Source organism: Microchirus variegatus (assembly GCF_963457635.1).
Source record: "Microchirus variegatus genome assembly, chromosome: 16".
In the NCBI taxonomy this organism is placed as follows: Eukaryota; Metazoa; Chordata; class Actinopteri; order Pleuronectiformes; family Soleidae; genus Microchirus; species Microchirus variegatus.
The window spans coordinates 19,479,688-19,507,582 of record NC_139817.1 but is presented as its reverse complement, the minus strand read 5'-3'; the positions used below and the strand labels follow the sequence as shown (position 1 = coordinate 19,507,582).

The 27,895-nt window shown below is 41.6% G+C and overlaps 3 protein-coding genes across 3 annotated transcripts in view; all 3 read left to right on the top strand.

Moving 5' to 3' along the window:
* The window catches only part of LOC310937979 (extracellular calcium-sensing receptor-like), a gene marked incomplete at both ends in the record, with an annotated part of 63,935 nt that overhangs the window by 27,799 nt on the left and 8,241 nt on the right, over nucleotides 1-27,895 (top strand). The window lies entirely within an intron of this gene.
* LOC310938318 (extracellular calcium-sensing receptor-like) lies at nucleotides 1,893-14,092 on the top strand (the record flags this gene model as incomplete). Its single annotated transcript, XM_083902811.1, has 5 exons — nucleotides 1,893-2,448; nucleotides 3,124-3,317; nucleotides 10,786-11,013; nucleotides 12,984-13,107; nucleotides 13,182-14,092. The coding sequence occupies 5 exons, from the start codon at nucleotides 1,893-1,895 to the stop codon at nucleotides 14,090-14,092; spliced, it is 2,013 nt and encodes a 670-aa protein (XP_083758937.1).
* On the top strand, nucleotides 16,190-26,998 carry LOC310938317 (vomeronasal type-2 receptor 26-like; the record flags this gene model as incomplete). The annotated part of the gene is made up of 4 exons (XM_083902810.1): nucleotides 16,190-16,485; nucleotides 17,403-17,697; nucleotides 25,881-26,004; nucleotides 26,079-26,998. The coding sequence occupies 4 exons, from the start codon at nucleotides 16,190-16,192 to the stop codon at nucleotides 26,996-26,998; spliced, it is 1,635 nt and encodes a 544-aa protein (XP_083758936.1).

Genomic DNA, 27,895 nt, shown 5'->3' with positions numbered 1-27,895 from the left:
TTTTAGGAGCTTACCATAATGCTTTTTGTTCGTCTCAGTAATGGAACAAGTTCATCATCTGATTGGTTGTTTGGAGAAGCCGACAGGTTTTTTTCACAACAGTTTCATCGGAAACATATGAAACCTGTGGTCCACTACCCACCTGCAAAAACAAAAAGTTATGTCAAGACGTGCATACATTCAAATATTCACAATCTATTAAAAGGAGTAAGGTTAATACAAGTAAGGTTACAGTAAGGTTAATTACTTGACAAAATACATTCAAATTTAATTCAAAGCATCTAAGGCATACCAGAATGTTTTCTGTTATATTCCTTAGAACATCACTGTGGAGAGGGAGTTTTGTTGTCCATACAGTTCTCATCATTTTCATCACTACTTGGATAATCAACAAGCGAAAACCCTTGGAAAACACCTAAACATAGATAAACAACTGAAATCTGTAAGTATGGTGGTATCTGCTATGAAATAAACGTTAGCCAAAGTTAAATCTGTTCCAGAGATAGCAGTGACATATGTATAATAACAGCATCCAGAAAAGCAATGTGAACATTGACCCATTTTGGTAGTAAAACAACCTCACATACAAGTCAACAACTGTCATTTTACCTGTGCGTTAGTCTCATCTGGCTTTGATTCCTCCGTCTCTCCTGCTTCAGCAGTCTGAGTGTCTTTCACCTGAAATTTAGATACAAGACAAGAAGGCTATTACAACTGACAGAAATCATAACTGCACATGGAGACATCCAGAGGCTGATAAGGTTAGGATAAAACAGACTGTGAAACACTACAGACCTTCAAACTGAGACCACAGCATCGTCTTTCTGAGGTAATAGTTACTTATAATAACCATCACAAGAATTTGAAGTGGGTCACATTGTAAACATTGCTTTAAAACATGTATCAGCTCAGACAGCGTACAATTACAAATGTTAAAATTCAAGCTGAGATCATGCCAGCTGTTGGACAGTGCCATGAAACCAGTTTCAGTGAGAACCACACGGAACGGACCCACATGGTTTACCTAGAGACAAACGAGTGTGTTACAGTATGTTAACGAGAAACTAGAGAAAGAGGTGTTTGACATAAAAAGACCCCATAAAACATGACTGGAAATGTGTGTAGAAAGCGTAATTGTCTTCAAAGCAGTTGTCATCAAAGCTTTGTTGACCAAAGCACTTTTTGTATATAGGTAATCTTTATTTTCCTGGTTTCTAACTGATCATCAGAACCCGTACACTTTGTCCGTTTACAACCTATTAAGTAGTGTATTAAGTTGTGCGTAGAATAAAACCTCTTTAAGACACTTGAGTTGTCCGCCGTACTTGTTCTGGTCGCCCTTCTCAGAGGGTAGTTTATTGAGCCATAAGAAGCAGCCGGTAAAAATCTGGACAACCACTGCTCAGAAATGTTGTATAAATAAACATCTCATCACTTTCCCTCATTCTCAGACTCCATGGAGTGCACCAGTTGTCCAGAAGAAGAGTTCCTCTCCTACCATGAGCCTCTGGGTATCTGCTTGACAACCATCTCACCGTTGGGCAGTACCATCTTGTGATGGTTATTATAAGTAACTATTACCTCAGAAAGACCATCTTCATCCATCATCACAGCACACCTATAGTTCGTGCCAAAAATTCAGAACTCAGTTTTCTTCTCTTGGTGTCACTAAAGTTCTGTTTCCTCTGCTCATTGCTTTTCACTGGACAACCCAAACTTTGGACTTGTCAACTAAGACATGCAGCATTTTGCATCAGCTTTGTTCTTTGTGTCTCATGTATCTTGGTGAAAACCATGGTGGTTCTGTCTGTGTTCAGGGCCTCCAAACCAGGTCACAGTGGTCACCAGTTTCACAGTGAATCACTCCAGTGAGAGCTGGAGATCACTGCCCGATGAGGCAGCAGGAATACATCATCCGCAAAGAGCAGAGACCCAATCCTAAGCTCACCAAACTGGACTCCCTCAATGCCCTGGCTTCATCTAGAAATTCTGTCCATAAAGGTTATGAACTGGAACCGGTCGTACAGGGACCGAATGGCCCTTACCAAGGGTTCCGGAACCCCATACTCCTGGAGCACTCCCCACAGGAGTCCCCAAGGGACACGATCAAACGCCTTCTCCAAATCCACGAAGCACATATAGACTGGTTGGGCGAGCTCCCATGCACCCTCCAGGACCCTGCCAAGAGTATAGAGCTGATCCAACGCTCCACGACCAGGACGAAAACCACCCTGTTCCTCCTGGATCCGAGGTTCAACTATCCAACGGACTCTCCTCTCCAGGACCCCCAAAAAGATCTTACCCGGGAGGCTGAGGAGTGTGATACTCCTGTAGTTGGCACACACCCTCCAGTCTTCTTAAAAAGACGGACCACCACCCCGGTCTGCCAATCCAGAGGCACTGTCCCCGACGTCCACGCGATGTTGCAGAGACTCGTCAACAAAGACAGTCCTACAACATCCAGAGCCTTAAAGGGACACTGTGTAGTATTTATTGGTTTATATGATCCAAAATCCACTTTTTTTATACATATTATGTGCTCCTGCATTGTCTAGTCCCTGTATAATAGTTTTTTGTTTCATTTTCGTAGTGTTTCAAAAAGGCATGTAAAATAACATGGTCGCGGGCCGCGGTTGCATTGCCACTGTTAGCAGCGAGACGCCATGTTTCTACCGGAGCCTGCATAGACAAACGCGAGAGAACAAATCAAGCGTCGCTTTACTTGTAGCCGAAGTCCCGCCTCCACTCTCTCCGCTTTGTCTGCTACGGCCGCAGTAGCTCGCCCTCTCCCTCGCCTCACCAACCTCATCTGCTGACACAGCGGTAGACAACGAGGACGACATTTGACAGGCTGAGGATACGGTAGCGCTCAGGGAAGGGAGGGGGTAAGCAGAGGAGCAGTTTGTTGTTGTAAATTTCAGCCTCTCCTCTAGATGTCACTATAAACTACTTACTTCACCTTTAAGGAACTCCGGGCGGATCTCATCCACCCCTGGGGCCCTGCCACCGAGGAGCTTTTTTACCACCTCGGCAACCTCAACCCCAGAGATAGGACAGCCCACTCCTGAGTCCCCAGACTCTGCTTCCTGATTGGAAATCGTGTTACGACCCACAACGTCCCAGGTCGAGGTCAGCAGCACCCCATCCCCACTGTGCAGTGTGTTGTGTTGATGTTGCACTGCTTCCCCTTCCTGAGTCGCTGGATCACCGACCACAACCTCCTCGAAGCCGTCCAGAAGTCATTCTCCACGGCCTCACCAAACTCCTTTGAGTTTTGCCTTAGAGACTGCCAAAGCTGCGTTGCACTAGGCCTGCCGGTACCCATCAGCTGCCTCTGGAGTCCCACAAGCCAAAAAGGCCCGTAGGACTCCTTCTTCAGCTTGAGGGTCTCAATTTCGGACTCAATATCTCCCGCTTCCCTTGGGACGTGGTGGAAGATCTGACGGAGGTGGGAGTTGACAGGGGATTCCACCAGACCCCAGTTCAAAACAGACCCTCACTACACGTTTAGGTCTGCCAGGCAATAGACAATCCGCGACAAGCACAGAAGACAAAAATACACCACTCAGGTTCAGATCGGGGGGGGGTGCATTCCTCCCAATCACACCCCTCCAGGTCTCACTGTCATTGCCCACATGAGCATTGAAGTCCCCCAGCAGAATGAGGGAGTCCCCAGCAGGATCGCATTCTAGCACCCCTCCTAGGGACTCCAAAAAGGGAGGGTACTTTGAACATCTATTAAATTCGGTGCATAAGCACAAACAACAGTCAGCGCCCGTCCGCCCCGTCCTGAAATCTTAGCTTCAATATAAGCAACAAGTGTCTACGAGTGTAACATGTAAAAATGTCTTACAACATACAAGTACAAGTTAGTTTCTGGCAGTACTTGCAGTAGCTCACACAAAACTACTCACATGTGTAGTTACTGTAGTACTGTCATCATATACTGTCTGATCATTCCTATAGGAGTGTGAAGTGACTGTTTGGCAGGTCAGTACTAATGATCCTCCTTTAAAACATTAGACACAATGATAAATATCCTTTAAGGTTCTCCACCTCACACAAACGGTAAGTTACCAACCACCGGAGTGATTCTCTTTTTTTCACCTTCTTAAAGTGGGACAAATGAACTCATTCTGCAGTTGATGTGATATCTGAGTTCTTTTCACAGAAGACAGTGTACCAGTAGCTGCATTTGCACATTTGACAGGAGTTTAGAACCTTTAAATTTTTTTAGATTGATAAAATTATACATTGTCCTGCCTTGTTGTTCACCCAGCCACAGTTGAATAAGATACAAGATAAAGATACAAGTTTTCATTAATTAATTAATTAATTAATTAATTAATTAATTAATTAATCCATTCATTCATTTATTCATTTTACAGAGCATACCCATGTGACGAAAATACTGGTCAGCAACAAACACACTGATGTAAAATTCAACAAATGAAAGATAAAAATAAATAAATAACACATGACGTTGCTGAGGACCTGCCCCTACAGCTTGTTATTCTGCCCTGATAGGTGATGAGCAAGAATAAACATTATCATAAGTCAATAAAGGATGATGTATTGACGGGACTGAACTCAGTAAAGAGATGAACCAGAGCAAAGTCATGAGGGTATTTTTAGATAACAAGTTGCTCTTGCTAATGTTTTACTGCTGCTTATTCTCTGCTGTGTCCTCCTCTCTTTATTCCTCCTCTTGTCAGTTACAGGAACAGTTTAATCTAAATGTGATGCACAAAACTGGAGATGTGATTCTGGGTGGACTTTTTCAAATCAACTTTTTTTCTACTGATCCTGACCTGACTTTTACCTCAAAACCACAGCTGCCTAAATGTTATGGGTGAGTCTGACTGTATCTATAGTTGTGAAACGTGTAACTTTGTAAAGTTACAATACAAAGTGTTTATGAAAAGTAAACACAATATGTTTATGTTAGTTTTAATATTTTAGGACTCAGACAGGCTCAGACCATGGCCTTTGCTATCGATGAGATCAACAGAAAGTCCAATCTGCTGCCTAATGTGACTCTGGGATACAGTCTGTATGATAACTGCGCCCATCTAGGAATTGGATTTCGTTCAGCACTGACCTTAGTCAGTGGTCAAGAAGAGCAAGTTAAATTAGAGGAGAACTGTGTAGGAACTCCTCCAGTCCTAGGGATTGTGGGAGATTCTTTCTCTTCAAATTCTATAGCCATTTCTGCAGTCTTAGGTTTGTACAGAGTGCCCATGGTAAGTTTTTAAATCTTCCCCTTCGATCATTATGGTGACTAATTCAATTTTATTATTTTATTTTTCCATTTAATGGAGATCTGATAGTTGAGTATTAACCTTTATACATTTAAAAATATTACAAAACATGTTCCTCACAAGAAGTGGTCTGCTCTGTTTGCAGGTGAGTTATTTTTCCACATGTTCCTGCCTGAGTGACAGACAAAAGTTCCCATCTTTCTTTAGGACGATCCCGAGTGATGCTTTTCAGGTGAATACCTATCTACAAAAAGAAAAGAGTGTCACCAGTCATGTTATATGTCTCATTGACAGAGTTGTGTGGTGTCAGATATACAACACTTAAAGACAGTGATTATGAGTCTTCGATGAACCTGTTTAGCAGGATTTCTAGTAAAGATGATTCCAGTCTGTGCACTAATCCCTCTGCTCTGTGTCCACATAGGTGAATGCTATGATTCAGATTCTAAAACACTTTGGTTGGACTTGGGCAGGTCTGATCTTCAGTGATGATGATTATGGAGTCCACGCTGCCCGATCCTTTCACTCTGATCTGGGTCCAGTTGGTGGAGGTTGTCTGGCTTACACAGAAAGTTTGTCCTGGGGTGATGACCCTGCTGAACTAAGGAGAATAGTGGATGTGATGAGGAAATCTACAGCTCGAGTAGTGATTGTGTTTACACATAAGGGTCACATGATTAACCTCATGGAAGAGGTCAGTCCTGAAAGAGATGTGTTGCAAAAAACATTTAGCTTTTTGAAAACAGATTTAATTACTAATGTTTCACTTTTAAATAGTTAAAGCTGCTTCTAAGGTTTGACGGTTGAAGTTTTTTAACTAGGACAAATTAAATGTGCATGTAATAGTGTGTAAAAATGTGTTTATGACATTAACTGTGGAAACTATATTATAGTTCCCTTTACTGGTGTGAAAGTATGAATACATATACTTGATATGATAAGTGATAATACAATGTACAGGTGGTGAGGCAGAATGTGACAGGCCTGCAGTGGATTGCCAGTGAAGCCTGGACAACAGTTGATGTGATCCAGACTCCTCACCTCATGCCGTACCTGAGTGGAACACTGGGCATCTCCATACGTCGAGGAGAAATACCAGGACTCAGGGATTTCCTGTTACAAATACATCCTGACTTACATCACAACAACACAGATGGAAATAGCATGGTGAGAATTTCGCTCTGACTTGAGAAAATAACAAACTGGCATTCATTTAAAAATGAACTTAATTTCAGGTGAATCAGTTTTGGGAACACACATTTCAGTGTAGATTTGCACCACCTCCAGCAGGTTGGGTGGAAGCTGGAGGAGAATTATGCACTGGACAGGAAGTTATAGAGAATGTGGAGACTGAGTTCTTGGATGTTTCAGACCTCAGGCCAGAGTATACTGTGTATAAGGCTGTGTACGCTCTGGCGTATGCTCTTGATGACATGCTGCAGTGTGAGCCAGGGGGAGGACCTTTCAGCAACAACACCTGTGCTCATTTACAAAGACAGGAGCCATGGCAGGTGAGATATCAGTTTACACTCAACTCTCTTCATTTCACTTAATCCTTTACATTTCTGAAATATTTGAATTAAGTGTAATAACGTAATTACATTAAAATACCTCACTTTCCCTCAACAGCAAGCAGGGTATTGTAATATCAGGTCAACGTGTAAGTAGAAAATAGTCATGTCATGTGACTTAAATGGAAATTATATTAAAAAAAGTTAATCAATCAATCAAATTTTATTTGTATAGCCCACAGTTTACAAAAGTCCCGTCTCACGGGACTTCACAGTGTTGGTAACATCTTCTGTCCTAAGACCTTCAACTAGGGTAAAGAAAAACTTACCCTGGCTGAAGGTCAAAAAATACAATACACAATTACAAAGAATAGAAAGTAAAAAGTCTTTAAATGTTTAGGATCCATTTGGATCACTGGGTTTGTTGCAGCCTGTAGTGAATGTTGTGGTCAGAGACTTGGGGATGACGGGGTCCTCTTTCCTGTCCTGACCTCATCCCGTTCACTGGTGGCAGCAGAACTGTAAGAGATCAAAAATCAGTTAGAGATGTGCTAAATGTAGTTTTATGGGCTTCATGTCATGGAGGGACAAGTGGTGAGGGTTGAGAAATCGAGGACGGGGTAGGGAAAGTGCGGCTCGTGCAAAGTCTGTGTGCTCATTCTAAGTGCATCATGGGAAATTCCCCCAGCAGTCTAAGCCTATGGCAGCATAAGTTAGACTATTCTAATCAGGACATACTCTGACTGAAAGTGGGAGTTGGTTCCACAGGAGAGGAGCCGGGTAGCTCAATGTTCTACCACCAGTTCTTCTTTTATGTATTTTAGGAATAACCAGTAGACCTGAGTTCAGGGAACGGAGCGGTCTGTTGGGTTGATATAAAGTGATTAAATCGCAAATATAAGAAGGTGCTTGATTATTCAGGGCCTTGTATGTGAGTAGAAGTATTTTAATATCTATTCTACTTTTTACTGGGAGCCAGTGTCGAGAAGCCAAGACGGGAGTTATATGATCACGTCTTCTGGTTCCAGTCAGTATGCGTGCTGCTGCATTCTGGACCAGTTGAAGGCTTCTCAGGGACTTATTAGGACATCCTGACATTAAGGGGTTACAGTAATCCAACCTGGAGGTTATAAATGCGTGGATTAGTTTCACAGAATCATGTCGCAATATAATATTTCTAATTGTCTTAATGTTGCGAAGGTGGTCGAAAGGCTGTTCTACATATTTGATTAATGTGTTCATCCAGTGATAAATCCTGGTCAAACAGGACCCCCAGGTTCCTGTAGTACTGTAGTGCAGGGGACTGAGGTGTTACTGCCTGGGTTTGTAGCTCCACTTGAAAGTGGTGCTCAGTTTTTTCTGTGTTACGCATTCGAAAGTTCTGGGTCATCCATGTCTGTATATCTATAAGACAATCTTGGAGTTTGATTGAGGGGTTTGGGTCGTCTGGCCGTACAGATACGTATAGCTGGGTGTCGTCTGCATAACAATGGAAATTTACGTTATTTTCCTGATAATTTTGCCTAATGGCAGCATGTACAGGGTAAAAAGAGTTCGCCTGAGCATGGAAGCCTGAGGAACTCCGTAGTTAACTTTAGTGAGTATGGAGGATTCCTCGTTTACACTAACAAATTGAAATCTGTCCGATAAATAGGACTTGAACCAGACAAGTGCTGATCCTTTAATCCCGACATCTTGTTCTCGCCGATGTAGCAGGATCTCATGGTCTATAGCAGGGATAATCAACTAACATTCTAATAGGTCCACTTTGAGAAAATTTCCTCAACCAAAGGTCCGGAACATCATAATGTCTAACTTGCGTTATTATTTAGTAGTGGGATATATACTGAAGTAGCCTAGTAGTCTGCATGTAATCAACAACTGACTGTCAGATCAAATACAGAAAGAACAATTCAAAAACATTTCGACAATATTTATTGTCACTTTTATACAATTATACAGATGTAACACTGAATATATGTATTATTTTCTTCTCTCTTAAAGGAAAAGAAGCTCTGAGAGTGCTTATTTTCTGTGACCTAAATTCAGATTTGAGTGGGTGAATTTGGTAAAAATGTTGTGTTTGGTCTCATAGTGGCGTTTCACGTTGCCAAGTGCCACTGTCTCTGAACATATGAGACGGACTGGTTCTGTGCTTCCAGGGGGAAGATTGAACATGAATGAGTCTGTCCATTCTGGGTTGAAAGCTCTATTTTAGCTTCCAACAAGTTTGCAGCCTCGTTGGAGGGTAGGAGGTGGTTAATTATATGTCTGATTGTTTATATTTTATCATTAAAAATGTTATAAAGTCATTACTACTCAGCGATAGAGGGATTGATGTGTTTGTTACATTAATTCTGAGTAATAAGAGGTTCTTGCATGCCTCAGAGCTTTTTTATATATATCAAAGCTGTTCCTCAAAAAGACATAGTGAGTGTCATTATGTGTGGAACACCATGTTCTTTCTAACCTCCGCGTATTGAGCTTTAACACTCAAGTTTGGGCACTGTACCACAGGGCAGACTTATCTCGGTCGATAACCTTTTTCTTCAGAGGGGCAACAGTGTTTAAAACTGTTTGCAGTTTTGTGTTGTCCACTATTATCTTTTATTATCTATTATCTAAGTTAATTATCTATTAAAGCGGACCTAGACCGGCAGTTCCAATTAACGCTGTTTTTTAGTGTGTATCTGCGTCATTACCTTGTTTAAGAAGCCCTGAAGGTTCAAAACAAACAGTTCAGCCACTGCTGAGAACGCTGTGTTGTATTGTAATCTCGGCCTCAGCGAGATCTCTGAAAAAACCCGGTCCGGTTACGTAAACAACGGTTCTCAGGAACAGCAGATCCTCCTGCTCCGGGCACAAGTCCGGCACATCCGGTTGCGTACATTGAACTGCAGAAGAACAATTAAGGTCCCTTGTGGAGGTGTTTCACGAGCGACAGTGTCTTCTGACTCTGGGTCTGACTCCGGGTCAAAGTCATAAAAGGGACTGCGGCGGGGAGTCGTGACGAAGCTATTTTTAAACATTGTTAAAACAATGTTTTGATAATGAGTAGTAGTGCATCCACCGTTCCAGAGGGGAGAGCTGCGCTTCTGAGAGCGTGTGTGCTGAATATGTCACTTCGGGGTACTGGCCAATCACAAGACAGTTGGGAAGCTTCTACGCTGGCTGGCCAATCACAACACACTCTGTCTTCTGGGGGTGAGAGTTGAGTCTGAAATATTGCGGCTGCGGAACAGCATCAGAAAAGAGGATTTCTATCGGCTCGTTTACAGCAACTAGGAGGTTTTTGACCATAAAAACAAGTTTATGTATGTAAGTAGACCTCCATAACTAACATATATGTGCAACAGGACCACCCTATGTGAGCTTTAACTTTTATTAAGTTTTGTGGGAGAGATGTTTCTATAGTCTTCCTCTTTATAACTGAAACATGGCTGGAGGGCAGACGGGAGCTGTTCATTGAATTTTACGACTGAACTGTTAGATAAACAGCGACTGTAATAATGCTGCTGTTTAGGGTCGGTAGCATTAGTGATTATAACTTCAAATGAGATCAGACAGTGGTCCGATATCAAGGGATTCTCATTAAATACTACTAAGTTCTGTATGTCAATACCATATGTTAAAATAAGGTAAAGTGTGTGCTTATGACGGTGTGTTGGTTTGTAAACCTGCTGCTTGAAGCCAATTGAGTCAAGCAGAACTTTAAAGGATGAGCCAAGACTGTCGTTGGCTACATCTACGTGAATATTAAAATCACCTACTATGATGATTTTGACTGAACGGAGAACTAAATCTGATAAAAAAAAAATCTGCAGATGCGAGGGATGGCTAATGCTAAATACTAGAGGACTAACTTCTACACTGCGGAGCCGTTCTTCTAGCTGGCTAATCCTAGTTATCTGATAAACTTGTGAATCTGTTGGTCAGCTGAGGCAAACAACTGCTGGACAGGCAGTAATTGTTTTTGTTCTTGTTTTATTTTGTGTCTGATTCTCATATCAAAGCTTGTGCATTACTTGGAAAAAGTCAACTTCACAACAACATTTGGTGATCAAGTGTCATTTGATGAAAATGGTGATACCTTACCTGCATATGATATCATGAATTTGGTGTGGCTCCCTGATGGAAGTACTAAACTTCAGACAGTGGGTGAGGTTAAGAGTTCAGCCTTCAAAGGTGAAGAACTCACACTGGATGAAGACAAAATCTTCTGGAACTTTGAATCCAAACAGGTAACCTCTTAATTGTATATGCAACCGTTTATTTCCACCCATTTAATAGCCAAGAGTCAAACTTTACCTTTGAGTCCACAGAGGTGTGCTATGGTCTATCTAATGTGAATGATGTCATCCACCCATGTGCACGATGGTACTTATAAGCCCTTCATGGACATACATGTACACTCCTACATTTTATAGCTGTGGACCAATGCTTAAGCTACATGTAACACAACACTTTCCTGTGTAGTTGGTGGGACCCTCTTGTTTTGGTTGCAGAAGGAACATCAAAGAACACAATTACATGGACTATTGCTTGAAGTTATATAATCAGGTCCATAAAGATTGGGACATCGACACAATTCTCTTCTTTTTGGCTCTATACACCACTACAATGGATTTTAAATGAAACGAACAAGATGTGCCTTAACTGCACACTTTCAGCTTTTATTTGAGGGCATTTACATCCAAATCAAGTGAACGCTGTAGGAATTACAACAATTTCTATATGTGCCTCCCACTTTTTAGGGGACCAAAAATAATGGAACAAAACTATACAATCATAAATCAAACTTCCATTGTTTAATACTTGGTTGCAAATCCTTTGCAGTCAATTACAGCCTGAACTCTGGAAGGCTTAGCCATCACCAGACGCTGGGTTTCATCCCTGGTGATGCTCTGTCAAGCCTCTATTGCAACGGTCTTCAGGTTCCTGCTTGTTCTTGGGACATTCTCCCTTCAGCAAGTGAAATGCATGCTCAATCTGATTTAGGTCAGGTGATTGACTTGGCCATTGCATAACATTCCACTTATTTGCCTAAAAAAACCTCTGTGGTTGCTTTTGCAGTATGCTTTGGGTCATTGTCCATCTGCACTGTGAAGCACCGTCCAATGAGTTCTGAAGCATTTGGCTGAATATAATATAATATTGCTGGAAACACTTCAGAATTCATCCTGCTGCTTTTGTCACCAGTTACATCATCAATAAATACAAGGGAACCACTTCCATTGTCAGCCATACATGCCCACGCCATGACACTAGCACCACCATGCTTCACTGATGAGGTGGTATGTTTTGGATCATGAGCAGTTCCTTTCCTTCGCCACACTCTTCTCTTCCCATCACCGTTGATCTTGGGCTCCTCTGTCCATAGGATGTTCTTCCAGAATTGTAGCTTTTTAGGTGTTGTTTGGCAAATTCTAATCTTGTCCTCCTGTTTTTGAGGGTCACCAATTGTTTACATCTTGTGGTGAACCCTCTGTATTCACTCTGGTGAAGTCTTCTTTTGATTGTTGACTTTGAAACACATACACCGACCTCCTGGAGAGTGGTATTGATCTGGCCAACTGTTGTGAAGAGGTTTTTCTTCTTCTGTCGTCCACCACAGTGGTTTTCCGTGGCCTTCCAGGTATTTTGGTGTTGCTGAGCTCACCGGTGCATTCTTTCTTTTTAAGAATGTTCCAAACAGTTGATTTGGCCACACCTTATGTTTTTGCTATTTCTCTGATGGGTTTGTTTTGATTTTTCAGCCTAATGATGGCTTGCTTCACTGACAGTGACAGCTCCTAGGATCTTATATTGAGAGTCCAAATGCAGTTGTCACTTCTAGAATCAACTCCAGAACTTTTATCCGCTTAATTGAAGATGACATAACGAGGGAATAGCCCACACCTGTCCATGAAATAGCTTTTCAGTCAATAGTCCCATTACCTTCGGTCTCCTAAAAAGTGGGAGGCACAAATAGAAAGTCTTCTAATTCCTACACTGTTTACTTGATTTTGATGTAAATAACCTCAAATTAAAGCTGAAAGTGTGAGTTTCTCACCAGGCTGATCTCCTGGTGAGAAACCACTGCTGTTGAATGGAACCTTTGTCATGGATGCTCAAATGAAAATCCATAGCAACACTGTGGACACAGAACATGGAAGAGTATGGAGAAACATACATAGGATAGAATAAGAGATACTAATATTTCTCCACACAGCCTCCTCGGTCAGTGTGCAGTGAGAGTTGTCCTCCAGGTACCCGCATGGCCAGAAAGAAGGGGGAACCTGAGTGTTGTTTTGACTGTGTCCTTTGTTCTGAGGGAAAGATCAGCAATACAACTGGTGAGTGTCAACTTTTAAACACCACAGTTCAGAGATGTTGTATAAACATGTATCTCATCACCCTCTTTTCTCAGACTCCATGGAGTGCACCAGTTGTCCTGAAGATTTCTGGTCCAGCCCCCAGCGTGACCACTGTGTTCCTAAGAAAACAGAGTTCCTCTCCTACCATGAGCCTCTGGGTATCTGCTTGACAACCTTCTCACTGTTGGGCACATGTATCTGTGCTGTTGTTCTGGGCATCTTCATCCATCATCACAGCACACCTATAGTTCGTGCCAACAATTCAGAACTCAGTTTTCTTCTCTTGGTGTCGCTTAAGTTCTGTTTCCTCTGCTCTTTGCTCTTCATTGGACGACCCAGATTATGGACTTGTCAACTAAGACATGCAGCATTTGGCATCAGCTTTGTGCTTTGTGTCTCATGTATCCTGGTGAAAACCATGGTGGTTCTGGCTGTGTTCAGGGCCTCCAAACCAGGAGGTGAGTCCAGTCTGAAGTGGTTTGGTGCTGTGCAGCAGAGAGGGACAGTTCTGGTTCTGACTTCTGTTCAAGCAGCAATCTGCATTGTCTGGCTTGTTTCTGCTTCACCAGTGCCTCATAAGAACTCAAATTATCACAGTGACAAGATAGTTTATGAGTGTGTAGTTGGGTCCACAGTTGGTTTTGCAGTTTTACTTGGTTATATTGGTTTACTGGCTGTCCTCAGTTGTTTTTTAGCTTTTCTAGCAAGGAATCTTCCAGACAGTTTCAATGAGGCCAAACTCATCACTTTCAGCATGTTGATCTTCTGTGCAGTGTGGGTGGCCTTTGTCCCTGCTTACATCAACTCTCCAGGAAAATATGCAGATGCAGTGGAGGTTTTTGCCATCCTAGCCTCCAGTTTTGGCCTCTTGGTGGCGCTGTTCGGACCTAAATGTTATATAATCCTAGTGAGACCAGAGAGAAACACAAAGAAAGCCATCATGGGTCGTGGGGCCACAAACTAAAATGGTTAACACCTCTGTCAAGCTCTCTGATGCTCTGTATTTTAGAATTGTGTTGAAATGACTAGATCACGATACAGACAATAAAGATGTTGATAAGAAATACTTAAAATTATGTAGTTTCTTTTTTTCTAACCACAAGGGCAACATTTATCAGATCTCACAACTCTGCCCTGTCTCTTTCTCTTCAACAGGGCCCCAAACCACAGCCACCTCCACACCCAACAACTGCTTTGGCTAAATGCTAACACTTAACACAATAAACAGTCTCGTTTTATATTTAGTCAGATATTGCACGGTACGCTATCAAGGACAGGGTGGCAATTACACAGAGATGGTAACAGACAGTTCAAAAGTAAAATCCACTGTGATTGAACAGCAAATCCCTCACTCATTGGTCAACTTGTGATGACCTTGTAGAAGTCCATCTCATCCTTGGCTAAAACTCCCTCCTAGTGCTGCTCCATGTGTGTATATATACACACACACACATGCACACGTATGTATGTATGTATGTATGTATGTGTTTGTCTAATTAACCAGTTAGTTTTGTAAAATGTCACATTTAGTACTTAGTATTAAGGTCAAGAAAAAACACTTTTAAATCATGCACTCATTTCAATTGCACCCTCTTCCGTCTCTGTCTGAACCTCTCACTGCTTCTGCTTGGGCTGCAAGGTCTGGCTGACTATATCTGAAGTTCTTCTGGAGTGTCATCGTAGTATGTCTTAGATGCAGAACTGAGGCTGGCATTAACATTAAAAAAAAAAAAAAAAAAACTCCATAAAGACTCCACACATATCCGGGCTTGCAGAGAGAGTTTCCACCAAATGTAAAGTCACAGCGGAATTGTGGGGTCGACTCCAGCTCAGTCTATCAACAAATAAAAAATACAGTCAGGTCATATACATTTACTTATACTCCTACGTATACTCTCATACTTATATACGCATCCTATACAATTTTTTCCTTAAAATCTTACCCATGTATGGAGTCATAATGCCTGTCGTTTCCCTCTGAGTTATGAAGACAAGAGAAACGTATTTACCGCAATTTTGGGATTGTGCACCCTTCTTTTCCTCTTCAAATCAGAACAGGCACAGTTTTGTTCACGTGACTGAGAGGATGACGTGCTGAACGCTCCTACCGACTGCTCCCCTCAAAATGTTTGATTCTGCAATTTAACGGTCATTTAACCAACTTAAAGTGATAGTTCGGAATTTTGGACATAAGACCTATTTTCCAACTCAGTCGGTGTGATGGAGACGTCTGGAGGCGTTTTCAAGAAATTTCATTCAGTTCTTCTAGTTGCTGAGTTCGCTGATGCCATGGCTAGCGCAAGTCAATGATACAAGTTAGCATGGCATTAAAAACACTCATACCGACTCTACAGTGCACCCGAGGCAAATAGATTGTAACGGCAGACTATCGATGTACATATCTGTGTTGATAGAATGTTTGAAATAAAACCAACCTTGCAATTTGAAGGATTTCTGTCTCAGCAGCAGCAGCAGCGCGTCATACTTCCGGCAGCGGTGGACTGATTCCGCTACCGGAAGTATAGTGCTGAGAATGTAGTCCCTCAAAAATTCATGCGATGCGACGTTGTAAACGTCTCCAGACGTCTCCATCACACCGGCTGAGTTGGAAAATAGGTCTTATGTTCAAAATTCCGAACTATCCCTTTATGATTCATGATGATAAAAGCGTAGACAGAAGATCTGGCTGTATGTCTAATACTGGACCTTCTCATAAAACAAGATCTATAGCGAAAACTAACCAGCGGCGCGCTGCAATCAATCAAATCATGGACAAAAAAGCGACACCTGCATGGGCGCAACACCTTCTGACTGAGTTTACAAACTTCAGATCTTCGTTTGATACTAAAATGACTGAAGTAACGAACTCAATTAAAGATCTGAAGAAAGACACACAAGCTATGAACAATAGAATATTGAACGCGGAAACTAGGATCGGAACTCTCGAGACTGAGATAAACTCCGATAGTGAAAAGGTTAAAGCCCTGTACGAGAATACGGGTGCTTTACAAACCAAAATGGACAATATGGAAACGGAATTTCGGAAAAAAATCTTGTGTTCATGGGCCTGCCTGAAGGTCTAGAATCAACTCCTGGTGTGCTGGATGGTATTTTGAGATACATTCTAGATCTCAATGAAGACGAACCAACTCCTGAAGTTGAGAACCAACAGCGCACCCCGACACCTCTACCGGATCCCGGTGAACCTCCCCGTCCTTACATTGTACGCATCCTGAGATGGAACGATAGGCAGAGGATCCTAGATGCGGCGGGCAAGAAAAAGAAACTCTCCTGGTATAATAAAGCATTCTGGATACAACAGGACTTATCGATGGAGCTCAGGAAAAAACGAGCGCAGTATGACAACATCAGAAAGGTGCTCCAAATGGATGTCTGTGCGTTATGGCATCCTGCATATGCGCTTCATCATCTCTGTTTCTGATTCATTTGGTTTATTAATTCATGGATTTAGAGAAAATACTGGACAACTATGGATGGAATTTTGTCCCTTTATTATTCAATCAAACAGAATAGAATTGAAAACAAAAAAGAGATTCGAGTTTTTATTGGTTGGTTTGACCTTCTCAAATTTTGGCTTCTCCCAAAATTCTCTCCATAGACAACAAACAACAAACACCTTGATGTAAAACTGTAATTTAAAAGATGAAATACTACAACAGAACTATGACACATGACATTGCTGAGGACCTGCCCCTACAGCTTGTTATTCTGCCCTGATAGGTGATTTGCAAGGATAAACATTGTCATAAGTCAATAAGCTATGATGTAGTGACGGGACTTAACTCAGTAAAGAGATGAACCAGAGCAAAGTCATGAGGGTATTTTTAGATAACAAGTTGCTCTTGCTAATGTTGTACTGCTGCTTCTCCTCTGCTGTGTCCTCCTCTCTTTATTCCTCCTCTTGTCAGTTACAGGGACAGTTTAATCTAAATGGAATGCACAAAACTGGAGATGTGATTCTAGGTGGAGTTTTTAGTATCAACTTATTTTCTGCTGATCCTGACCTGACTTTTACCTCAGAGCCACAGCTGCCTCTCTGCTATGGGTGAGTCCGACAGGGAAACAGTAAAATCAGACGTATTTATCTCATCTTTTTAGTAATGTGAACTGATAACATTATGTCTGAGGTTTTTAAGCGATGAAGTTTGATTGAGGGTGTTGAATATATTGTTTTCAGTATCTACAGTCGTGAAATATATAGCTTTGCGCTTTATAAGGTTATTCGAAAAAATAAACTTTTTTTTTTCTGTTAGATTTGATATCACAGGATTCAGACAGGCTCAGACCATGGCCTTTGCTGTTGACGAGATCAACAGAAAGTCAAACCTGCTGCCTAATGTGACTCTGGGATACAGTCTGTATGATAACTGTGTCCAACTAGGAATTGGATTGCGTGCAGCACTGACCTTAGTCAGTGGTCAAGAAGCGCAAATTACATTAGAGGAGAACTGTGTAGGAACTCCTCCAGTCCTAGGGATTGTGGGAGATTCTTCCTCGACTCGCACTATTTCTTTGTCATCATTGTTAGGTTTGTACAGTGTACCTCTGGTAAGTCTATCTGCCTCTCTAGTCAATCAGTGTTTGAAATTATTGGCATGTAATGTCAAAACAAATATGAATTCAACCTTATGTTTGACAACATTAAATATTCAACATTGGAAAGCTTTTTGAGTCAGCAGATGACTGTTTTTAGTTCATGTTTATATGTTATGATATTTTTTGCAGGTGAGTTATTTTGCCACATGTTCCTGTCTGAGTGACCGACAGAAGTTCCCATCTTTCTTTAGGACAATCCCGAGTGATGCTTTTCAGGTGAATATCCATTTACAAAAATCCAAAAAATGTCTCACTCATGTCTCATTGACAGAGTTGTGTGGTGTCAGATATACAACACTTTAAGGCAGTGATAATGAGTCTTTGATGAACCTGTTTAGCAGGATTTCTAGTAAAGATGATTCCAGCCTGTGCACTAATCCCTCTGCTCTGTGTCCACATAGGTGAATGCTATGATTCAGATTCTAAAACACTTTGGTTGGACTTGGGCAGGTCTGATCATCAGTGATGATGATTATGGAGTCCACGCTGCCCGATCCTTTCACTCTGATCTGGGTCCAGCTGGTGGAGGCTGTCTGGCATACACAGAGATTTTGCCTCAGGGTGATGACCCTGCTGAACTAAGGAGAATAGTGGATGTGATGAGGAAATCCACAGCTCGAGTGGTGATTGTGTTTGCATCTCGCAAGATTAATTTCTTGAAGGAGGTCAGTCATTAAAGAGATATTCTGAAAAAATACTATTAAGCCTCTGAAAATGAGATTTCATTACTAATGTTTCAACTGTAAGTTGTTAAAGCTGTTGTTAGGAGGGTTTTTGAGTAAGTGTGTTTACATTACTTATTATAATTAAATGTACAGGTGGTGAGGCAGAATTTGACAGCCTGCAGTGGATTGCCAGTGAAGCCTGGACATCAATTGATCTGATCCAGACTCCTCACTTCACCCCGTACCTGGGTGGAACACTGGGCATCTCCATCCGTCAAGGAGAAATACCAGGACTCAGGGATTTCCTGTTACAAATACGTCCTGATCTACATCACAACAACACAGATGGAAGCAGCATGGTGAGAATTTCTCACTGGCTGGTTATTTGTGAACATTATATACTGGCTTTAATACACAAAATAATTATCTTCCAGGTGAATCGGTTTTGGGAACACACATTTAAGTGTAGATTTGCACCACCTCCAGCAGGTTGGATGGAAGCTGGAGGAGAATTATGCACAGGAAAGGAAATTATAGAGAATGTGGAGACTGAATTGGTGGATGTTTCAAATCTCAGACCAGAGTATAATGTGTATAAGGCTGTGTACGCTCTGGCGTATGCTCTTGATGACATGCTGCAGTGTGAGCCAGGGAGAGGACCTTTCAGCAACAACACCTGTGCTTATTTACACAGAATGGAGCCATGGCAGGTGAGATATCAATTTACACTCAACTCTTAATTGTACTCAATCCTTTTTTTATTTCTTTTCACTGCATGAAAACCTGCAAGGAGCAGGCAAACGGGAAGGTCTCAGGTCAAAGGCAGGTTTCAGGCAGAGAGAAAATAACGCTGGACTACTATTGTTTGAAGCTAGACAATCTGGAAGAGGACAAGGGGAAATTAGCAGATAGGGAACAGGCGTGTGACAGGGGCGGAGCAGATCAGGTGACAGGGAGTGGCAGGTGGGATGATTGACAGGTTCTCGAACGACATACAGACAATGAGAAATGTACTGATAATGTAGAAACTGTGACACAAACAACCATTGGATGAAACCACAGACAGTTCAAAAGGTAAAATCCCCTGTGATTGGACAGCAAATCCCTCACGCATTGGTCATTTTTGGAACACATGGCCATTTGCCCCTCCCATTTTAATAATGATTATAATAATACAAATATTAATAATAATAATAATAATGATATTATTAATGATACTACTACTAATAATACTACTAATTATCCTTATTACTATTATTATTTAGTGATAACTACATGTCACAATAAAGAGTAAGAGACATGGGAAAGTACATACAGAAAGTGAAGCTTTATTTACAAAAGAAACCACAAATAAAAAAAAAGTGCTTTACGAAAAAATGTCTCTTGGATGCGTCAAGGTCATAAGTTGGAGCAGGTCTTGCAGAGGGTGGCCCATTACGCAGCCTTCTGTGGTGGGTTGCTCGGTACTCTGGGTCCCTCTCCAGTCTCTCTTGTAGTACAGAACACAGTTGTGACAGCTCCTGAAGGATGAAGGCCGAACGAACTATCCACCCAGCTTCTCCATCAGCTGAGCCATTAAATCAAACAAAATTTTATTTATATAGCCCACAATTACAAACTATTGTTTGTCCTCCGGGCTGCACCTCTCACTGCTTCTGCTTGGGCCGCAAGGTCTGGCTGACTATATCTGAAGTTCTTCTGGAGTGTCTCGTAGTATGTCATACATGCCGCTGATGAAAAGAGAGGCAACAGCCATAAATATTTTAAAAAACGAACAAAAAAAACCCCACCACAAACAAGACATTTTTTTAGATTAAAGTTACTTACATATAAAGACTCCAGAGTCTACTCCACACATATCCGGGCTTGCATAGAGAGTTTCAGACAAATGTAAAGTCACAGCGGAATTAAAAAATACCGTCAGGTCAGGTACATTTAATTAAACTATACTGTCATATACGCATCCTATACAAGTTTTTTTTTCCTTAAAATCTTACCCTTGTATGGGGTCATAACACCTGTCGTTTCCCTCTGAGTTATGAAGACCAGAGAAACCTATTTACAGCAATTTTGGGATTGTGCGCAAGTCTTTTCCTCTTCAGATAGGAACAGCCACAGTTTGTTGCTCTGGATTCCACAGCTGCTTCCTCCTGCGATGCCAGTCTGGCTTAGCTAAGCCTATCGCTAATGCTACACGACAAAACATATACACAAAGACAGTCTCATTGTTGGAAATACATTGTTTGAATAACACTTCTCTGTGACGTGGTTGGCACACACATGGAGTTTTTTTTGGCAATGTAGCAGGGGCATTCCCATCACAAATAAAATGTAGCCACTTTGCTTTTCTGTCCTCATCGACAGGAAGAATGTGGAGTGTTTGGTGTTGGTTATTACAACCTACACCAGAGCAAACACTCACTGATTTTTTAGGAGCCATGTTCTCAATCGATACACTCAGCAGCGCCAAAGACTGACGCTCTTCTTTTTCTTCTTTTTAGTTTATGGTGGTTGGCATCCATCTATAAGTGCATTACCGCCTCCTAGGTGCATTACCTCCCCTATGATGGACCATTTGACCCTCTATCTGAACCAAGACCAGTTGTTGTAAAGCAGTTTTGTCATGTCCAAAGCCACTGCATTCAAAATGTCCTTGCTAAAGTTTATTGGCTTCATCCCCATCCAGATCACTGCATGAAAAGTGAGATTTTCGGCAGTTATCGTCCCTGAGAATTGCCATTGAACTCCCAGTCAACTGGGTGTTTCAGTCAGTTGCAGATAACTGCCAGGAATTGCCGTAAACTTGCAGTCTAGGTGAGAAATAGAGATAGTCATTTTTTATGGAAAGCCAGTAGAAGTTTGGAGTTTGCAGTGAACAGACACATCAGACCCATAATCGTTTCTCCCTGTGGAACGCATTGCTGGAAGACGTGTTGTAAACACATCCACTGTGCAGTTAAGCAGTATTAGAGAAAAAGTGACCATAGTCATACCACTCTGCACACCGGCTGAAATTTAGAACAATTCAGTTCTAAGTCTTGTGGCCCGTTCTCTGGAAACCGCTGAAGTGTAAAAATGTAAACATTTTCATATGTAGATGTGTGTGCCAACCACTTCACAGAGAAGTGTTATTCAAACAATGTATTTCCAACAATGAGACTGTCTTTGTGTATATGTTTTGTCGTGAAGCAAAAATATACAGCGACAGCGTCGCTGCCAAACTATAAATACGTCATATCTTAATACACAAACCACATGTTTAGTCTCTAAATGGCTAATTTCTCACCTAAAATTATTTTAAAACTGCGTTCCGGGACAGAAAAATATTTATTTCAGGTGAGAAACGGCCACTGTTTCAATGCTATTCAGCTGCAACAACAACAGTCTTTCTCTCTCGGATGCAATTGCTCACTGTAGCCAAAAGCACAACAAACTTGCGTAACGACCCCTACTGATAGGGCGGGAAATTGCAATGCGTTTCCGGCACCACGGCGGAGAACTATGAAGGCTCGAGGGGTCTCCGTGGTTACGCAGTCGGATAACGCATTACGCAGTAGGAGAAGTATAATGTGGCCTTTAGACTGAGGTTTACAGCAATTCTTGGCAGTGATCGGCAACTGACTGAAACTTCCAGTTGACTGGGAGTTTCACAGCAATTCTCAGGGACAATAACTGCCACAAATCCCACTTTTCATGCAGTGTTTAGAGTTGATTTAAGTGTAGATGTAAAAATAATTTACAAAAATTTTAGTGAGTCAAATAACAGACAAAACATAAGTCATTTCTCTCCTGTTTTACTTTGATTCCTCTGCACTGACAACAGCTGAGGGCAGATATTTTAAGTCAACATGCATGTATTGTTATGTGAGGAAAGTGTGAATCTGTTGTTTGCCGACTGCAGTAACTGTCATTGTCTTTCATTGTTTTCTTTTTATGTCTGATTTTTGTTTCAAAAGCTTGTTAATTACTTGGGCGAAGTCAACTTCACCACAACATTTGGTGATGAAGTATCATTTGATGAAAATGGTGATTCCATACCAATATATGACATTGTAAATTGGGTGCGGCTCCCAAGTGAAAGAACTAAAGTTCAGAGAGTGGGTGAGGTTAAGAGGTCAGCCTTCAAAGGTGAAGAACTCACACTGGATGAAGAGAAAATCTTCTGGAACTTTGAATCCAAACAGGTAACTTTTTACTTTTGTCTTTGTTTTTTGTTACAGCAGTTGAGATAAAGATAATAAATAATAAAAATGCATTACCAAAAAAATATATATAATATATATATACAGATATTTACACTCATACAAAAACAGTTAGTTAAGAATAGAATGTATAAGGTACATTATAGACAGTTTGCAGAATATACACAGTTTGAGCTTGATATTTACTAGGGATGGGAATCTTCATCATCGAAGCGATCATCTCGATACTCTGCCAACGATTCGATACATGATTCATGAAATTACCAGCGATACAATACGATTCTCCCACCTATTGCGATACAGTACAATTTAATTTTAACACAATGCGATGCAGTGTGATACGATATGATATGATGCGATGCAGAAGAAAATTATACTATGGAATACATATTATTTCTCAAGTTATGGTACTTAAAGCATTAAAGCTGGCTGTGACTTTTACTTTGAAACATGGGAAATACAACAGAGATCAGAGAGAGCTTTATTTTGCTGAGACACACTGCTTTGAAGCAGAGACAATGGATTGTTCACAGGTATCTCTAGAACTGTTACAAGTACAACCTTTAAAAGATAACTGTTATGTATTCCAATTCCTATCTTAACCCTCAATCTTAACCCTCAAGCTCAACCCTTAACCACTTCTTCCCTGACCCTCTTTTTGAAGTCCCTGCTCAAAAATGACATGCCCAAACTAAATAGAGTAAATCTCTGCAGTTACAAGCTCTATGTGGATTATCTTGGTATCAAAATAAAGATAACACTTGTGAGAGGTGTACATTTCACTGTAGATGCCACTGTGTCAGAGTAAATGCACTTGGAACAGAGCATAACTGAAGGATTTTTTTCTCTCGCCTAAAAAAGTATTGCATTTTAAAGCAAATATCACCCTTAAAATATGCAATAGGAGCTTAAAAACACATGGAGGTCATGTAACGTGGACATGAGCTGTGCAAAGCCTGATGTTGCTGAAGTGAAGCAGAGTGAAATAACTGAGGTTTTAGTAAAGAGATGTCTAGGCGTTCTCTCTTTTGGCACAGTGTGGCACCATCTGTGCCATTTGAGATTTCTTAGGTACCAAATTATTAAAAACCCATTTAATTTTCTTTATATGCCACTACAGATCTAAAAAAAAAAAGAAAAAAGTATGATAACTCGCTGTAAATCGATGCTCCCTGTGCGAGAAGAAGTTGCAGAGTCACAGAGTTGTTATTAGGCACCGTAATAACAACTCTGTGACTCTGCAGCGTCTTCAGTTACGCAGCGCCATAGCTCTGGCTTACCTTGGTCAATTAGGGTGATTGACAGCTCGTTTTATACCTCTAAACTGGTAGAATCAGACCCCGGTCTCCAAATGCATGTGAATCACTTCATTAGCGAGTCAAAAGGACATAAATGCATATGACGCATTTGTGCGGTCATTCGCCCTTTTCTAATCAGAATGATCTAATGTCGCTCAGATGATGATCAATCAGACCGGGATTTGTTCCTAAAGCATGCTGGAAAGTGTAGTTCTTCATTAGAAGTGGTTTTGTTCCGGTGGAAATAACTTGCAAAGGTAAGACAACATTTCTGCTTGTATTTCTTGAAAGTCAGTTGTTGTTTTGTTCTTATTTTGGGGCTGGATCCGTGAATCTTGGTTGTAGAGTGATAAAAATGGTACCGCTGGAATCTGTAGCTCTCCAGTCGATACATGTCTTCTTTGTTTACATAATCACGCTGACGCTCCGGTGCCGCTTTTCAATGTGTGTGCTGTAACGGTTTCTTTCACCTACTGCGACATTGATCCATCGGTGTTTTAACTCTGTTTGGTGAACATAGGAATGGTTTATATGAGCTTTTAGCTGAGTTTCTGACCTTTCTGTGGGTATGCAGCATGTCTGTGTTTGTTAAAGTTAGGCTGTCCCCGGTCCCGAGGGCAACCGTGAAGAAGAGGTCAATCTTAACTGGCCCTCAAAACGCGAAAACTGCGTCCAGTCTGTCAACTCCAAAAAAGAAGAACGCATTTACGTCGCATTGGTCGCCATTCTCCTCTCTCCCACCATCCCCACTGAGTCAAGGGGACATCAAAGGACAGAGCTGGCTTTTTTTTAATCAGTCTGTCCAGCCTCTTCCTGTCCGCAGCTGTGATACCACTGCCCCAACAGACCACTCCATAAAAGACATATATAAAAGGGAGTTGCAGTAATCTAAATGGGAGACTATGACGGCGTGGACTACTTTTTCTAGGTCAGGCAGTGATAGCACATTTGATTGATTTTTGAGATAGTGCTGACTGTCCAGGGTGTACCCTGCCTATCGCCTTATGTCAGCTGAGATAGGCACAGCACCCCCACGACCCTCCTGTGGAGGATAAAGCGGTAGATAATGGATGGATGGAGATGGTTCTGATGTGGAGGAAGCAGGACTGAACAACTTTGTTGATGTAAGGGATGAAGGTGAAGTCTGAGTCAAAGATGATAACTAGGTTATAGCAGTGGGCTTAATGTTACCGGATAATGGACCAAGTCTGAAGGAGATGGTGTTTGGCGGGTTGAACAGTGTTATTTCAGATTTGGAGTTTAGTTGGGTCATCCAATGTCTTTTAAACAGTTTAAAACAGCAGCCAGGCTTCTAGGATCTTTGGGTCTCAGTGGGGGTAAAGCTGTCGTCAGCATAGCAATGGAAAGAGACATTATGCCGCTGGAACATAGTTTTCAATGTTCTTCTTGAAAAGCTTTCTTGTGTAGAAAAAGATAATAATATGAGATGACAAATTCTCCTTGACCAGCACTCTGTTTGGACATGGGCAGATGTACAGCCACTGCTGAGTACAAGCATTTTCAGCACATTGACACTTAGATTGCGAGCTGTTTCCAGGCAGGCTTCACCCGCTATGATCCACACAAGGTCCAGCTATGTCATGTCGTTATCTACAAGTATCACCATCCACGAGCTGAACAGACATGCAACAGAAAATCCATAGTAAAGTTCTCTGTGGACAAGGAAATTAGAAAAATCATGGAGGGGCCCTCATAAGATACAATAAGATATTTCTCCACACAGCCTCCTCGGTCAGTGTGCAGTGAGAGTTGTCCTCTTGTGCTTTTGTCAGGTGATGTGAGATCTCAACATTAGTTTGAACACAAAATCACAAAGACCCCCACTTTTTATGAATGGAACCTTTGCCATGGATGCTCAAATGGAAATCCATGGAAACACACATGACATGGAAGAGTATGGAGAGACATACAAAGGATAGAATAAGAGATATTACTATTTCTCCACACAGCCTCCTCGGTCAGTGTGCAGTGAGAGTTGTCCTCCAGGTACCCGCATGGCCAGAAAGAAGGGGGAACCTGAGTGTTGTTTTGACTGTGTCCCTTGTTCTGAGGGAAAGATCAGCAATACAACTGGTGAGTGTCAACTTTTAAACACCACAGTTCAGAGATGTTGTATAAACATGTATTTCATCACCCTCTTTTCTCAGACTCCATGGAGTGCACCAGTTGTCCAGATGATTTCTGGTCCAGCCCCCAGCGTGACCACTGTGTTCCTAAGAAAACAGAGTTCCTCTCCTATCACGAGCCTCTGGGTATCTGCTTGGCAACCACCTCACTGTTGGGCACATGTATCTGTGCTGTTGTTCTGGGCATCTTCATCCATCATCACAGCACACCTATAGTTCGTGCCAACAATTCAGAACTCAGTTTTCTTCTCTTGGTGTCGCTTAAGTTCTGTTTCCTCTGCTCGTTGCTCTTCATTGGACGACCCAGATTATGGACTTGTCAACTAAGACATGCAGCATTTGGCATCAGCTTTGTGCTTTGTGTCTCATGTATCCTGGTGAAAACCATGGTGGTTCTGGCTGTGTTCAGGGCCTCCAAACCAGGAGGTGAGTCCAGTCTGAAGTGGTTTGGTGCTGTGCAGCAGAGAGGGACAGTTCTGGTCCTGACTTCTGTTCAAGCAGCAATCTGCACTGTCTGGCTTGTCTCTGCTTCACCAGTGCCTCATAAAAACACCCAGTATCACAGTAAGAAGATAGTATATGAGTGTATAGTTGGGTCCACAGTTGGTTTTGCACTTTTACTTGGTTATATTGGTTTACTGGCTGTCCTCAGTTTTTTGTTAGCTTTCCTAGCAAGGAATCTTCCAGACAGTTTCAATGAGGCCAAACTCATCACTTTCAGCATGTTGATCTTCTGTGCAGTGTGGGTGGCCTTTGTCCCTGCTTACATCAACTCTCCAGGAAAATATGCAGATGCAGTGGAGGTTTTTGCCATCCTAGCCTCCAGTTTTGGCCTCTTGGTGGCGCTGTTTGGACCTAAATGTTATATAATCCTGTTGAGACCAGAGAGAAACACAAAGAAAGCCATCATGGATCGTGGGACCACAAACGAAAATGGTTAACACCTCTGTCAAGCTCTCTGATACTCTGTATTTTAGAATTGTGTTGAAGATCACAATACAGACAATAAAGATGTTGATAAGAAATATTTAAAATTATGTGATTTATTTTTTTCTAACCACTGATTAGTCCAGTGTTGAGAGTAAAGGTAATTTTAAACAATTATTTATTTATGCAACAACTACGTAACTCTCTAACTCTAAAAAAGTAACTAGTTACATGGGGCGAAGGCGGTCCTGAGAGGGAAGTGTATTGAGATTGCTGTCAAATTAAACAAACAGAGAATGGAAAGAGAAAAACACCTGGAAAGCGATATAAAAAGACTAGGACATGAACACAAAGTAACCAGAGATGAAAATGTGTTGAAGCAATTGCAAGACAGTAGAACTTCCTTGAATGAACTCCTCACACGAAAAGCTGAGGGAGTGCTTCGATACACAAGCCAAAGATACTATGAGATGGGAAATCGGGCGAGCAGGCTACTTGCCTTTCAACTGAGAAAAGAGCAGTCAAGCCGCATAGTTCCTGAGATAAAACATCCGATTTCTTTGACCGAGGTTTCACGCCCGGAAGAAGTAGCTTAGGCATTTCAATTTTTTTATAAAAAGCTTTATGATACACCTGAAGAAACACAAAACAAAAGGAAATTGGAAGCTATGTTCAAAAATCTTAATTTAGCGAAACTTTCTGTGTCTGAGGCGGATGAATTGGTAGCTCCTATTCGAGAAAGTGAGATACAAGACGTTATCAAGTCATTAAAGAACAACAAATCCCCTGGCACAGACGGTCTACCAGGTGAATTTTATAAGGCCTTTATGGAGGAGCTTGTGCCAAAACTTTGTCAGGTCTTTAATAACGCTTTCCAGGAAAATGACCCACCAAAGAGCTGGTCAGAGGCC